At 41.2% G+C, this 16,357-nt stretch overlaps 1 protein-coding gene across 1 annotated transcript in view; it reads left to right on the top strand.

Annotated features, from left to right (window-relative positions):
• Nucleotides 1-400: 400 nt before the first annotated feature.
• The window catches only part of CD2AP (CD2 associated protein), an 84,408-nt gene continuing 68,451 nt past the window's right edge, over nt 401-16,357 (top strand). Inside the window, exon 1 of the mRNA XM_067294376.1 lies at nt 401-533. Within this exon, the coding sequence (XP_067150477.1) occupies nt 530-533 (4 nt within the window). The 5' untranslated portion in view covers nt 401-529. The remainder of the gene's footprint in view (nt 534-16,357) is intronic.

The following is a 16,357-nucleotide window of genomic DNA, read 5'->3' as shown; positions in this document are numbered from 1 at the left end:
CAGAGAGGAGCCGCTCCCGGCGGCGGCGGAGGGGACGAAGGGGAAGCGACGCGACACGGGGGGGCCGCGGCAGAGAGGAGCCGCTCCCGGCGGCGGCGCAGGGGACGAGGGGGAAGCGACGCGACGCGACACGGGGGGGCTGCGGCAGAGAGGCGCCGCTGCCGGCGGCTGCTGCAGCGCCCGGCGCGGGGGGGAGGGGCGGCGACGTCACCCCGCCTGGCAACGGCCGCGCGGCGGCCCGGCGCGGGGGCGGCGGTGCCCAGCTCTCGCGGGATTTGGCGCCCCCCGCGGCCGGGCGGGGCGGGGCGGCCGGTGCCGGAGCTCGCCTGAGGCGAGGCGAGGGGCGGGAGCGAGCGAGTGCGGCGGCGGCGGCGGCAGCAGCGACGGGACGGGACGGGACGGGACGGGACGGGTCTGCGGCCGCCTCCGCCCCAGGCCGCCGGCGGCACGGATGGAGCCGCCGTGCCCGGCTTGAGCGCGTCGGCGGGACCCGGAGCCGCTCCGCCGAGCCGGGGCGGGCGGGCGCAGCATGGGTGAGCGCGGCGGCGGCGGGCGCGGACGGGCGACCCCCGGTGCGGCGGGGACCCCGGTGCGGGGGGGACGGACCAGCCCTCCCCTCCTCCCCCTCCCCCCGGCCCGCCGGGCTCTGCCGCCCTTTGTCTGGGGGCAGCGGCGGCCCCGGCCCGGGGGGAGCCGTTGGCGGCGGGAGCGCGGCGGAGCGCAGCGCGGAGCCCGCGGCGGCGTCCGGCTGGCGCCGCGGCGACGGCGGAGCGGCGGGCACCGGCGAGCCCGTAAAAACAGCGGTACCTTTGGGGAGCAGCTGTTTCAAAAAACAAGCAAAAAAACCCAACCACCAAAACCCCAGCTGCTCACGCCCGCTGCTCGCCTCGGCGCAGCCCGGTTGCTCAGAGCCGTCTCGGCTCGGTGCGTTATTACCGCCGGGGGTGAGGGGGGGGGAAGCGCCGGGCGCCGCTGCGTGCGGAGCCTCGGCCGGGACCCGGGGGAGGCCGCGGCGCGCCGCTGTCGGGAGCAGCTCGGGCGGGCGGGGGCGCTGGGAAGGGGGGTGGTTCAGGTGCGCTCTGGGCGCGAAGGGCTTTCGTTGGGAACAGCGAGGCTTATTGCCGTGTGGCGACTATTGATCGAGTGCTGGCTGGAGGAAGTAAGCAACGGCTTGGAGAGGGGTAAAAGCTGATCGGATTAGCCCCTTCTGCTCCCCCCCCACACACTTTGATTTCAGCTATGCATTCACTGATTCCTCTGCGAAGACATTAGTTAAAAAACAACAAAACAAGTTCAAGTCTTTGTGGTTTTCATAACGTGCCAGTTCAGATTTGCATTTGAAAAGTCTCACTTGTAGTCAATTTAAAAATTAAGAGCATCTGCATAGGGAAGTATGCAAGAATGACTTAAATGCTGGTCTTCAGAGTCCTCTTTCTCTATGCAGAGTTCCCCCATTTCCATTGTCTATTTTATCTCTGTCTCAGTTATCTATACGTGTATTATGTTACTTTCTCGGTCGCTCTGTGTATTAGCTGCTTACAGGACTTCTGTACGGGGGTAATCAGGGGTTGTGCAAGAGTGTGTGCAGTGGGGGCTTTCTTTTTTTGTATTTAAAAAATAGTGCGTACCCTTACGCTACTGTGTGCGAACATGTTGTAGTTTAATAAGCAATATTTAAGCTTTTAAATGGAAGTGCACGTGGGTTTTGGACAGCTTCACTTCCTCAGCCCTCATGCATAAAAAGAAGGGAAGAATCACATGGTGTGCCGATCAAGTATGTAGTTACTGAAATGATACGTTCCTCCTGACTTGTATTTCTCCTGATTATAAAGATGTGATTTCATTTTTTTCCCCATATTTGACTTCACTTTAAATACATAAGATGACTGCTTATGACACTTACAATACAGTCCTAAAATACAAAGTGCATTTGTTTTTATAGATTCTGAGACAGATAGAATTATGTAACTTTTTGATGCTCTGTGTGAATTGTTCTGAATAGATAAGACTTACTATTTCTTACGCTTTTATGAACTACATTGTGGTACCTGGAAAGTAAAAGTGTGTATTTGGGTCATTGCTGTGGCCTGTGATAGCAGCTCCTGTAGTGTAAAGATTTAGCAAGCTAACTAAAAATTTTGAACTCAGGTTGTGTAATGTCGAAAAGTGAAACACTTGAGGATTTACATGTAGTAGGTTTGAATTACTGACAGGATTAGTATGCAACTAGGAATACTGTATGGGTATTTTAATAAAGGACTTAGTCCAGCATTCAGACTGGCTAAATATGATTAACATAGATCATTGTTTTACATCTGCTTTCCTTAAGTATGGCTTTGTTTTTGCCTTTTCTGATTACAGTTGTAATGAGGTGTTATTACCATTCCAGAGGTGACTCCATTGATTGTGTCGGGTGTTGTTATTGTGTCAGTTGTTACAACAATTTGTATGTGCAACTGCACAGAAGTGCTTCTGGCCAGAACGTTGGCAAACCTTTATAAATGATTGTAGAAGGGTCTGAAAGCCTTCTACGTAGGGTTTCAATGAAGATGTTGTCCTTCATCCAAATTTTCAAGTCTTATTTTCTTGTGACTGAGAAATGCACAGTAAAACACACCTGAAAATAAGAGGAAGCCTCCTGTAGACTAACTTGAGTTTGCACTACACTAACTCTTTTTTTAGTGATGGCCTCACATTTACCTTGAGAAGTCATTATTTGATTATTTTCTTACTGACGTCATGGTAGAGCTGGCTCCTGATAAGAGGTTGTTTGTCTTTTATGTCAGCTAATGAAAGAGATTTCACATATAAAAGTCAGCTTAGATGGGCCTAGTGAGGCATCTGTGTGAGAAATTCATGGATAGGTTTCTGAGATTCATGGAGAGTTAAGAAAGGGGCAATATGAATCTGGAGGAACCAGAAGGAGAAGGACAGAAATACAAAATGCTTTGGAACAGGTTCTTAAGTGTTCTTGTAATGGCTGGAGATTAATTCTGCAAGAAGACCTCTCATTCAGGCACCTTGAATGATGGGGAGAAGGTGGATGTTATCAGTGGTGACTTTATGTGGTCTGTTACTCACTAGTAATGTCCAGAGATGCCTGATGAAGCTCTGTCATTATAATTCTTTGCCTTCTGTGCTGCATTAATCATGGTCATTCAGTATGTGATTCTACAAGTAGATGGAGAAATAGATTAATTGAAAGAAAAAATATATTCAGATGTTCGGGGGGGGGGGAGAACAACCCCTTATCTGACTGAATTATCTTTTTGCTGTCTTGGGTTGGTTACCACTTAGAGGGAGATAGAGCTCCATACATTATAACATCCTCCCTGCTTATTTTTTTAGCTGGATAACAGATAATTGTCCTAGCTATAATTAAGCAATAGTTTGATTATATCACATGTATGTTATCAAGAGGATTGAGCTAAATTTGTGGTATACAACTATAATTTTGTATGGCTTGTTACATTCAGTTAGCTTCATAGCTAAGGGTGAAATACTCCACCAATAGCTGGTGTATTACCGTAGTGATACACTGAAGTCTACTGCACTTCTGCCACCATCTTATAAGCTATATGCATTTTGCCCTATTTTATTTCATTTCATATAATTTGTGCTAGCTTTGATATATGATTCCCAATATTTATTTCATTCAAACTTGCTACATTTAATCTTTAGAAAATCTTGTAATTGTGGGGTACTTTAAGAAGCTGGACATATTTCTTCATTGCTAACAGCTTCTGTAGACCAAATATATTTGTAGTAACTCACTCTGTCATGAATTCATAGAACATTAAATTTGTTTGAAGTCTTTTTCTTTCCTCACCTTCATGTTGCAACCAAAAATCCTGTAAGGTCTTGTAACCAGACTGAATACTTCTAACATGTATAATTATAGTGTTAGATTGTTTAAATATTTACTAGTAGTATTACAAGAACTAATTAAAATATGACTTCAAGATTTGTTTCCCCTAACTTTTTAAAAAAATGAATAGAAGTCTAGAGTCTTTCAGGTAATGTTTTTAGTAAGAAATGCAAGATGCAAAGTAGAGTTGAAGTTTATTTACAGTAAACTACTGAAGAATACACTGATTTAATCAAAAGTACAGATTTGCTAAATGAAGCAACTGGTTTGTATTAGGGTTCCACTGAGCCAGTGTTGACAGACTGACTGTACTTATATTGATAATGTTGAACAAAGTGCTTTTATTATTATTATTTTTTTATTCCAGGCAAAACTTTCAGGGAAGACCGCAGAAAGTGGAGCCCTGCAAGAGAAGTGTCTATGCTACTGTGAAGCCAGATTACTGTAATGGAGGATAGTCAGTGGATAGTGGGTTTGAGTCGAGACAGAGGAGGCTAAACAAGTTTATTTTGAACACATAATATCCGGAAGGGACAGAAATACAAGTTTTTGACAGTAAATGAGAGGAAGTAGTCATAAAACAAGAATGAAGGCTTGATGCTATTGTCTTAATTTGCATGTTTTAAAGTCTTCCCTGTAATGCTGTGCACCATGAGGTGTTAATCTTGTGAGATTCACAGATAGGTAAATGCTATTAATTTCAGAAGTTTCTGGAAAATAATGGTTGAGGATTTTGTGTGCTTACAGAATGTCATTATGCCTGTTCTGTTAGGATGTCATCAAATACATTGAGTAATTTTTTTTGTCATCATTACTATTCTTTGCAAGGTATGAACATCCATAAGACTTTTAAAGTTGCAAGTCTTTGATGCAATTTTGTGCACTTGCATTATTTAATAGTGTAGCTATCTCGGTTTAAAATCATTTAGGAATTCATTAAGAGTGGGGACATTTTAGCAGAGAGCTGTCATCAAATGTTGCTAGAGAATCTGTCAGTTTGGCTCTTGCCAAGGTGTACAGTATATGGAGGTACGCAGGAAAAGGATATGGAAAACAGGTCAGGCATAGAAAGTTCTTCATTGTCATTTTCTGGCAGTTATTAATTTATGGACTTTCTCAAGAGTGTTTGCATTTTGACTGTATCTTTTAATAGATAGCGATGGGCCAGCACTGGCTTTTAAAAATGGGGTCAAAGAGGAATGTGGCTTTTGGCCTCCAGCTTCCTGTGGCAGTGAGATTCTCAATTAAGAAGAATGGGGTATGTGTGTGGGGGAAATACTTCCTTTTTTTTTTTGTTATTTTTTTGTTTGAAGCCGCTGCTTGGTGGGTCTGACTTCTTTGTATTTTGAGAAATGGGGAATGGTTCCTCGGTGACCTCTTTGTGCAGTTATCTTATAGGTTTACTTTGTACTTGCTTCAGTTATTTGGTTTTCAGACTGAAAAAGTCTTTGTACTGTTGCTTTCCTCCGATGGAAGCCATTCCATGTGCCATCCTTGTCAGACTTTTTTTTTTTCTTTTTTTTTTTTTGGTGCCACTTTACTCTTTGTGGGCGGTTGTTCAGGACTCTGCTATTCAAGGCCAATTCTGCATAGGGGTGAAACAGTGTTTGCTGTGTTGGTTTGTTTTGTTTCCCTAATAATTCTTCGTGTTTCATTTCACTTAGATATGATCTTTCCTTTGAAGTCTCTTCATTTTCAGTGACCTCCTTCATTTTGTTGCCTGTCTGTGGTAGCTTTTTTTTGCGCCTTAGTGGTTTCTTTGGTGTTACAGCATACCGAGCGTGTGGTCAGGCGTGCTGTACTGTCTGGGACTTGGCGAGGCGGGTGCCCTCCCCTGCCCGGTCCTTCCCTATCTGTCTGCTTGTCACTGCTTTGCTCTTCCTGTCAGTTTTATTTCCTCAGACACGCTGTCACACGTGACTGTTTGCCCAATATCTCCCTAACCCAGTTTCATAAAAATGATTTGTTGGGAAAGCAGAGCAATAAAAGTGCCTAAGGTAACTTAGATCATCCTGACAGAAGTGGGTAAGACAATCAGGTTATTATTTTATTTTATGCTAGTGGATCTGGTGTGTAGTTATTTCCAGCAGAAAATTGATGGTTGATGATGGTAAACTTTTAGCTCAGCTCACCTGTATCTAAAAGAGGGTGTTTAACCTGGGATTACAACTTGGATATTTACAATGTTGCCTTAACTGTCTCTGTTCCAACTACAGGTGTTTAGCCCTTTTCTTCTGTTTTAACTGGCTTCCTTTATTTCTTTAATGTAGTTAGATGGCAATAATGCTCAACTTTCTTTTTTCGTGACTGTTTACCTCCACGATTTTTTTTCTTCTACTGTGAATAGTGAATTTTCTAACAATCTGAAATGTGCCCCACCATCAATGAAGGTAAAGTCGTCTTATGCTTTCCCTTATGTTCTTAAACATGCAGTGAAGAAAATAATTCAGTACAACTTTGTCACTGTGACGATATGAGCTTAACTCGGCTTCTGTATTGCCCTTGGCTGTCTTGTCACAACGATTGCCAGCAGGACTGGAGTACTAAAACTACCTGTTTTGTAGAGTGATCACCTCCAATGTTAAATAATAGTATAACAAAGATTTACTTGTGACGTTGGCCTTGCTTTGAGCAGGAGGCTGGTCTAGATGACCTCTGTAGATTCCTTTCAACCTAAATTATTCTGTGATTCTTGGCATAAATTTTACTGCATTCAAGTAATATTGTGACACTAGCACAAATGTTTACTTTCTCTAATAGCAACAAATACTTCTGGTTTGGATTTCATTTTATTGCTCTAGCCATATTCAGGATTCATTTTCTTTATATAAAGTCAATATGAGATGTTGCTTTCTCAGGGATTTTGAATGAAGAAAACTAAGCCTTGCAGATATTTTTGATCAGTATATTTGCATTTCCTGAAAGACTTGGAACCAGCTACTTAATTCAGAGTGAGGAGAAGTTGCAATATGTCTCTGCCTGTCAAATAAGTTAAATCTTTCCATTTTTTGAGTGAGGTACACTAGAGAGAGTATAATGTGAAGTCATATAGAATATTAAGTTAACTTTTCTTAAAGAAATGTGCATCGCTTATAATGCAATCAAGATATTAGGCAGGATTATTTTCAGTGGGGTAAATCTGTATCTAATATCTTGAATTATTTTAAAAAATCCTCTCATCTGATTTTTGAAAAATGATAAATACCTTTTAAATTTTCTGTTAGCTTGTGGTAAAAATGTTCGTGTGGAAAATCTTCAAAAATATAAAATGAACCATTTCCCTTTAATTTCAGCAATTCAGACAGTGCTGACTTGTGATGTTACAGGAAAGAAGGTTGCTGCTGCAGCTCTCTGGAAAATGAAGCAGGGATCTGTCTGCTCATGTGTCTTAAGGCAGAAAAGCTTGGTTTGTGAACGTGTAACCTGTATTGAGTTTGAATTTGCTATTTTGTTAAGAACTCGAATTAAATTTTATAAACCTCTTTAGTTCAACCAGATACAGTATTGTTTTAAAATATTTAGATGACTTAAGCTAGCGCTCTTCTTTTAACAGTACCTAAATCATCATGAACACAATACCCTTTTGACAGTAGTGAAGACAGATTTTAGAAATACATAAATAGTTTTAGAATTAAGCAATAGGAGATAGTCTCCTTTTGCGTCTGCTGCAACCATGTCTCGGCTACTGTGAATAATTTTTGTGGGCTGGAGTTTTTAAATTATATTCTGATTTTTATTTTAGTTTTAAACTAAGACAACATTTTTTCCAGAGTTCCTGGAAATTTGCCTGACTTACCATTTAAAGAAGACTCTAAGTCATTAATTTTTACCTCTCGGACCAGAATTACTAAATGGTCAGTCTTACTCAAACATTTTTGACAGTATATGAAGCTTGAATATTTTAAGTTCCTGGATTAGTTTTTGGCCAGGTCGGTTCTGCATAAGTTGAGGAAGCTTATGGTTGCAAAAGAGTGAATGGAAGCAGGAGAAGGGTAAGGATGCTACTTATAGCATTGCCAGTTAATGCATGTTTATAACATTTGTTGAAGTAAAGCCTGTTAGGAGTGATTATCTTACAACTTTAGCTCTTTGAGTTCAGTTGTGGGTTTATTGGGAACATTCCAGTTTACCTTAATTTCTCATATATATATATATATATGTTTTTTTTCCTAGCTGGATTGTTTCTGCATTTTTTCAAGAAAAAATGCAAAAGCAGAATAAGCAAATCTTTAACAATGGCGCAAACCATTACTGCACAATGTATTTTTGGAACTGGGAAGAGAAATCTACATCTTACTGCTTGTAGAAATGAAACCGCTAGTTGCATAAAGTTTTCACTCTCTAATAAAGGAGAATCACATCACTTTTCTTTTAAGTTGCATCTTTAGTTATGAAAGGCTTTGCTTTAATATTGGTTTGTGTGTAATCTGTCTTGTCCTGAAGTCATTCCGTGGGTGCAGTTTCACCTTGTGCTTTGTTAGAGATAATTGTAGGCTGCTGCCAAAACGGGCCAGAGCTTTGTGGTTCCTCTCCTTTGCTTGCTTTGGCTCTAGCGGTTATGAGGCCACAGTGTGAGTTGATAAGCTGGCTGATGTGGGAGAAACTTCTTGTTGGCAGGTTATTTTTTCATCCTGTCAGCAAGCTGAATGGCGTTACTCTGTGGTTACACAGTCTCCTGTACAAGAGAGGGGATGGGAATGTATTTCAGGAGCCAGGGGAGGGAGAGAATTTGTCCTTTTTCATGTTAGCCTGTAGTTACTTTGCACTTGATCCAAGCTGAAACTTCTTTAGTTTCTCCTGAGTGTCTATTTTAATTGCTCTCTATAGTGTCTGTGATCCAGCAAAATGGTTATATCACGTTTCTTGTTCCTGATCTTTAAAATACTTTCCGTTCTCCTTGTCCCCTCCCCCCATTCATTTTAGCCAGGCAAGTGGCTTTTTTTTAAACTGAGTCTGTAACTTAACGTTCCTCTTTATTGACTTAATAATGGCTTAAAGGGAAATTAGTTCATAAACAGTTAGATCTTGCTCTTCAGTTACTTCTCATGTTTTTGTGGTTTTTGGTTTGTTTTTCTCAGCAATGTATATGTTTGGAGATTGTGTTAACTAGCTTGAACACAGTATGTACTTTCTGTACTTTACCTTCCAATTTCCTGCAGTTGGCTGAAACTTAATGTTCCTGTCACTTGAATGCCTTTTTTTTCTTATTTAGTACTGTTATAAAACAATAAATATAAACAATTTTTTTTTTCCCCACTCATTTACCCATCACCTGTAATTTGAATGTTTCTGTTGGTGAAGTTAATTATGAGAACAGATTGCCAGGGCAAGCGCTAGATTCATCATTTCTGATATGGTCAAGCCCTTGGATGATGCCCTTATCAAAATGTTCTTTAACGTTTTGGCAGATTTAGCGCTCATGTGTCTATGGGATGTCCTGGTTCAAGAAACTAGCCAGAGTTAAGTCTTGCTCAAAGAGAACCAGCTGGCTGATTTGGCAGCAGACTAAACTGACACACCCTGTAACAAGCATAATTGCCAGACCAGCGTGAGGGAAGAGGCAGTTCGTGGGAGGGAGTAGGGAGAGGACAAGTGTGCAGGGTCATTCATTTCTGTGGCATCCTGAAATTGTTGGATTAGGGGTAACAAACTCTATTTTCTGTAAATAACCAAAGCAAACATTCCTGAAAAGCAGACCAGTGTATCCAGTTCAGTAAGCGCTTAAGTGAAGAACAGAGATTTTCTTGTAAAACTTCACAAATTTAGCTAGACTTACAAGCTGCCTGGGAGTGTCTGCGGAGTTTCAGATTGTCATCTGAAGAGTGGGCCATGGGCGATTTGAAAGCTCAGTGGCCTGTACGGCACTACTTCTTTTGTTCATGTGAATTACCGCTGTTTTGAAGCCAGGTAACATGAAGTGCCATTCTGAAGTTGGGGCACTAGAAATGCTTAAGGGAGTAATTCATAGGACGAAAGTGAATATATTAATCCCATGCTACTGTGGTTATGTTGGATAAGAAAACAACAGATCTTTCTGAAGAGTGTTTACAAACACCAGAATATAGTCTTTTCATTAAGGATAAATTGTTATAAACTATGCTATTTTGCTTTTGGAAATCAAATCAGTCCTTCATATGTCTGAGCCAAATTATGCATGGTACTGAAAGTATAGCACGTTCTTCAGCACAGGAAAAGAGAATGAGTCTAGAAAGGGGAAGACAATCGTAGATTTTGAGAAGCTTAAGTATAATAGGATCTGCTTTTACTGAATGCCATTATTTGTGTAAGAATGCGATGCAGGGAAACCAGGAGACTGGAAACCACCTCAGATGAAATCTTCTGCAGCTTGTACTGGAGGAGTACTTGAAGGTGTTTCTTGCAGCTGGATATATTACAGAGCTGTATGTGAATTGAACCAGCAGTTGTTTTCAAGTAGAAGCCTAACTGAGCTTACATAAAATTCGGTTTTCTTTGATTTTAGAGGGAGAGCTATAAAATGTATGGATTATTTCATATATATTTATTCTGCCCTCTGAGAACAGTTAAAATGGCAGTTAGGCATGTCTTTGCAGTTGGGCTTAGGGAGAGATCACTAGTGCCTGTTGGTGTCGATGAGAACAAAACTTGTCCTTGGTGGTTACTTTTGACAGGAAGCCTCAGACTTGATGAATACTAGCTGAAATAAAGCTGTTATAAAACATGACAGGTGCTTTCAGTAGGGTAAGGTGTAGTCTGCCGTCTGCATGCAGCAAGGAAACCATACTAATTTCATATTGAGACAGAGTTCTTGGGTTTTGCTGTATGCGGCTTTATCCCATTTTTGCAGTTCTAAGTAGTGATTGAAGTAGTAAAACCTGTTCTGTATTTTTTTAAAAGACCCTGACACTACATTGGTGATCCTCTCTTTATTTTTTGTGTGATTAGGTCATCAGGCTTTTGCCTGGTAGTTATGAAAGTGCATGGAGACAGTCAAAAGATTTCTTTGGTTTTTGGAATCCTAACTACCTCTTCAAGTGAATGTGCTGAGAATGGTAGAGGTGATGGTTAGCTTTCTATGAACTTGTGTTCAGTTGCTCTGTCTCCTGACTGCCATGACCAATATCCCTTGCCCCAGACAGTTTTTTTGTAACATCCTGTAATGTCTCTGCTCCCTCCTCAAATTCTTCAAATACCTGCAGTTCTGTGTTCCTATCAATTAGCTATGCAAGACACAGCACATGCTGTAGCTGTTTCCAAGCTGCATATTTGATGATTAGCCAGCCAGCAGCGTAGAAGAGCAGCAGTGTTAGGGTTGTACTGAAATCTTTTCCTCAGTGGGGACTGTAATTTGGATGTTTCTGTGCTGACTCTGCAAAAAATTGTGTGACTCGTATTTTTGAGACATGTACTCTTCCGACGTGTTTCAACCAAGTGGATGTGTAGGGAAGGAGTTATGGGGAATAGAGGGGGGACAGGCTGATAGGCAGGCTCACATAAGCTTTGTTTCATTCAAGTGCACAAGTTCATGCTTAGGTACCCAGAAAAGAGACCTGACCTGTCCAAAATTCTGAGTACCTAGCACGGAAGTGGACATGATAAGAGCAAAAATGAAACTCGGGTGTTCTGCAGAACATCTCTTGGATACCTACCAAGATCTTATATTTGCTCTCTGATTTTGTTTTTATATCTTTGTTACATTCTGGGCTTACCGTTTCTTTCCTAATGAAAGGTAAGGAGGAGGATCTGGGGGACTGCAGGCAGCCTCACCTCAGTTCCTGGCAAAACTGTGGAGCAGGTCTTGGGAGAGCTGTTTCAAAGCATATGAAGGAAAGAAGGTGATTGGGGGCAGTCAGCATGGATTTACGAAGGGCAAAACATGCTTAAAAAATCTGGTTGCCTTCTGCGATAAAATTACTGGTTCTGTGGACAAGGAGGGAATGGTGGATGTCTTTTACATGGGCAAAACTTTTGAGTGCTTTTTTTAAATTTATTTTTAATTTTTTTTTTTTTTAAGCAATTTGGTAGCCAAACTGAGAAGTTATAGGCCAAATGGTAGACTACAAGGTGGTTGAAAAACTGGGTTGGAAGTGTAATGGTTGACAATTTGAGGCCCAGCTGGCAGCCAATTGCAAGTTATTCTTGGGTCGATATGGGGGCTGTTTAACATCCACAGCAGCCCCGATGGTGGGACAGAGTGCGCCCTCTGTATACTCCAGACTGAGGGGCTGAAATTGTGCTGGACGAATGGGCCAACAGTAACCTCCTGGGTTTTCAAGAAGACGAATGCATACTCCAGCCGCTAAGAGGGAACGGCCTCATGTATTGGCGCGGACTGGGGACTGCCTGGTTTGATAGCAGCTCTGTAGAAATGAACCTGGGAGTCCTAGCGGGAAGTACAAGTCAGCAGCCAGCCCTTGCATCAGTAAAAGCTCGCTGGGTACCAGGCTGCGTTAGCAGGAGAGTAGCTAGCAGGACAAGGGGAGGGATTGTTCCCTTCTGCTTGGCACTCGCAAGGCTGTAGCGAAAATAATAAAAATCTAAAATATTGTGTCCAGTTTTGTTCCTCTTTCCCCTCAAGTGCAAGAGAGAGGCCAACAAACTGGTGAGGGTCAAGCATGGTTAGGAGGCTAGTGCACAAGGGTGTACAAGAAGTTTGCTTAGCCAGTATGAGAGAAGGCTGTGGGGGTAAGGGAGCTTTAAAAGCAGATTGCTGCTGCCTAAAGGGGAGTTACAGAGAAGGGTGGTGGGCCATACGCTTCTTGGATGTGCAGTGAAAAGGCAAGAGGCAATGGTTGCAGTTGCATCCCATTGGAATTTCCGTTGTTGTAAAGAAAAGAAAAAATCGCTCGGCGTTAAGTGCTGGAACAGGTGCCCGGAGACAGTTGTGTAATCTTCATTCTTTGGAGACTTGCAGAATTTGGCTGGAAAAAGCCCTGAGTGACCTGATTTAACTTTGGAGTTAGCCTTGCTTTTAGCAGTTTGGAGTAAGTGACCTGCAAAGCTCCTTGCAAACCTGTTTTTTCTGTGATTCTAAGTATTGCAAATCATGCTGATTTAAATTGTGATCTTATAATCTTATGCTGAAGTTCATATAAGATAATAATTTTAATTCCTCTAGATTCAAGTTACAAATAGATGTTTAAAGGACTCCATCTCCTAACTTTTAGAACATGGTAATTGAGCTAATGAAGCAATTGTATCTCATTTAAAACTATCTGGCTGAGGTTGTAGGGTGCCCTTGAGCATTCACAAGTTTTATTGGCTTTTATTAAAAAAAAAAATCTGTTGCATAAGGATTTCTCTATGGTTTTCAATCGACAGTTTGTTTCTTATGGACAAAAATTTCCACACTAAAATATAAATTGACTTCATTAATGCTGTAATTAGTACGGGACATCCTGACTGAACATGAAGTCAGATAGAAACACTTGCCTCTGTTTTAATGCTAAGCATATTTTGTGGTTTTTGAAAGAACCCAATCTGGGACCATTCAGAGGATTGCATCATTTCTGTTTTTGAAGATGAAGGGAACACTTTGTGCATGCTCCGTACGATGCTTTTAAGTTTTCATAAATTTATTTCAAAGCCAGATTTTTGCCATGTTTGCAGAAATACTAGTTGTCATTCTGAATTAGATATGTGCCAAATTGTAGGCCATCTATCAAAGCTTATTTGCAATTTTTATAGCGTGAAAGGAGTTTTCTTTTGGTATTAAACCAAAAGGCTTTCAGAGGCTTTCTCGTTTTTGTAACCTGTGAATTCATAACCTGGAGCTATGATCATGCTGTCCTTTTTGGCTAGATGAGAGTCCTCAAAACCATCTGCAGGAGGAGCTGAGGCTTTTGTACTGCTTTGTAACACAGGGTCCTGGTATTGAAAGAAGGAATCTTTTATATAATTCAGATACAAAGATATTATATATATATATATATTTTGTAACTTGTAAAAGTACTTTTAGCTAAGATGAGCAAGAGAGTCTTCTGCTTCAAATGTAGTTTTGTGAGATAATTAATTAGTGGGGGATTTCAAGAAAAAATGTTAATGAGGGATTTCAGGAAAAAATGCTAATGAACCTTTAAATATAGCGTTGACACTGATGCTTTTGTTGCTTATTTAGTGCTTTGGACTCTAAATGAGTTACGATCATTTCGTTCTTTAGAGCTTTTTGGCATGGTTTCGCTTTAGCAGACTAGTTTGTTGGTGTTTCGTGACTCACCTTGAATGTTTTGCCAAATAGATGTTATAAAATTAACTTCAGGGCAGGAACAGAGGAAGAGACAAAAGTCTATATATGGAACAGTATCTGAGTCATGGCTTAAGGAAACGTGGCTTTTTTTTTTTTTTTTTTTAATCGCTCCCCTGCGCCTTCTCAAGTCCCTCCGCCCGCAATATCGAGTCAGTGGCAGTGTTCACCTTGGCTTGTGCAGCCCGCGCTGCCCTTCCTGCAGGCGGCACCTCTCGCTGCCCGGCTGCTCCCTTGCAGCGAGCTCTGCTCAGAGGTGCAATGAAAGAAACTGCAAGAAGCATAAAATGTCACTTTCTGCTTAACTTGATTTCCTAGATGAAGCATTTTGACCTCTTCTGTCCTTATAAGGTAGTCTGAAATACCTGTAGTTACTACCGATTTTAGTCTAATGCTTCCTCTTTAGCGTCTTATCTTGCTACGTTCCTGCAATTGGGGAGAGGGTGGGAATCTAGTAGTTCTTGCTAATAGAGGTGAGGGGGCGAAAGAAAATCCACAGTTTTAGGGTGAGTTTACTAATTTTGTGACTGAGTTTAAGACATAAGTGTTTCTAATAATATTGGACAAGACTTACTTGGAGGCATCATCTAGTGTCAGTTTTATGTGCAGTGAGGAATGTATGTCTAAAATACCGTTCCCCCCCCCCCCCCCCACTGGCTGGTAATGATGACTTATCCGTTAGCGTATTCTGCAGGGTACATTTGTTTAATTCTGCGGGCATGTTTGGGAATGGCTTGCTTTTGGGAGATGAAAACTAACATACTTTTTATTTTTAAATATTTTCTTTCAGTTCATACAGAAAGTTAAACACAAGAATGCATGTTAGAAAATTAGGGAGAACTGGAGTAGGAAAATGAGGCATGTATTCTTTGTAATGTTTCAAGGAAGATTGCTAGAGAGGACTTCTGCTATGCTGTTTTTATTTAATTTTCTTCACAAAGTTTTTTTTGTTAACTGTACTGAAGCCAGCTTGAGAAACATTTTTGAGAGAGTTACTTTTAGGATAAAATGAGTTTCTCATTACTTAAAGTAGTTGGACTGGGAGGAAAGGCATACATTTTGTTACAGATTTCGGTTGTTCCTTTTCTTAATTACTTCAGCCATTCTTACTGGTTTGTAAAATTAGACATAATCTTTCATTAAAAATGTGCATTGAGGCACTTCTTGAATAAGTCAATGGTACTTTCTTCAAACTGAAAATGCCAGGAAAATCCAGGGTGGCTTCCAGACAGATTAGTTCTGTGGCTGAAACCAGGGGGCCTGTTTTTTGTCTCTATCTCATGAGTAGACTGCTATTTTTTGTTTTTAATTCTCTTTTTGGGCAAGCCATTGCTGAAGCAGAATTGCTGGTGTAAGCAGAAAATGCTTGGGCTAGAAAGGAGTGACATGGCATAAAGCTAGTTACAGACACAGTAAGGAAGTATGGTAGATACTCAAAATAGAGAGAGAGACAAAAAAAAGGCAAAGCAAAAAAAAAAAAAAGCGGAACTTTGCTCAAATTGCCATATCATTGAGTGAACAGAGCTGGCCAGGAATCGTACTGTCTGAGAGTTAGCAAATGGGATGTCAGTGGCTTAGCAATAGGAAGTTATTTTGGGGAGAAGGGTTCAGTGGTTAAAATTAACTTGCATTTAATTTGGCCGCCTACTGCAGAATTGCATGTGAAATATAAATGTAAAATTAGAAGTGTGAGAAACTTAATGAGGGCTCTGGCACATCATTTGGATCACCTATCAGTCACAGTATGTCTCTGAAAGAGAACATACTGATGCCAGTTAGTGATACGTTTTATTTGTATGACAGCTAAAATTTTGGTAAACTCTCATTAAAAGACTATTCTGTGCTTATCATTGCAAGGTATAAGACCTGGTGGGACCCCGTACTTTAGGGGGGAAAAACAAACAACCCCCCACCCCCCAAAAACAGAACTACCTTTTAGCTCCATCTTTCCACACTCGCAATAGTAACTTTTGTTTTTGCCTTGATGCTCAAAATATTTAATCAAAATGGCCCAAATGTGATATCGGATTTTGTGAGTCTTACAGAATATGTTTGCGAGTTTCTTTCTGGTGTGGGTTTGAATTTCATTCATTTCCATTCTAAAAACTATCGATAGAACAGTATAAAATACCCTTACTGTAAGCACTGAAGGGTACTTACTAAGTTGATAACTAATTTTGTAAACCATCACATGTTCAACGTCTTTTTTGTGATGGCGTGTAATGTAAAGAATTTACTGAATCCTTGGAGAATACTTTCTTGATAAG

The sequence above is a fragment of the Apteryx mantelli genome, chromosome 3, assembly GCF_036417845.1.
Source record: "Apteryx mantelli isolate bAptMan1 chromosome 3, bAptMan1.hap1, whole genome shotgun sequence".
NCBI lineage: Eukaryota > Metazoa > Chordata > Aves > Apterygiformes > Apterygidae > Apteryx > Apteryx mantelli.
Note: the sequence above shows the minus strand (reverse complement) of the source record. Positions and strands in the feature narration are given on the sequence as shown.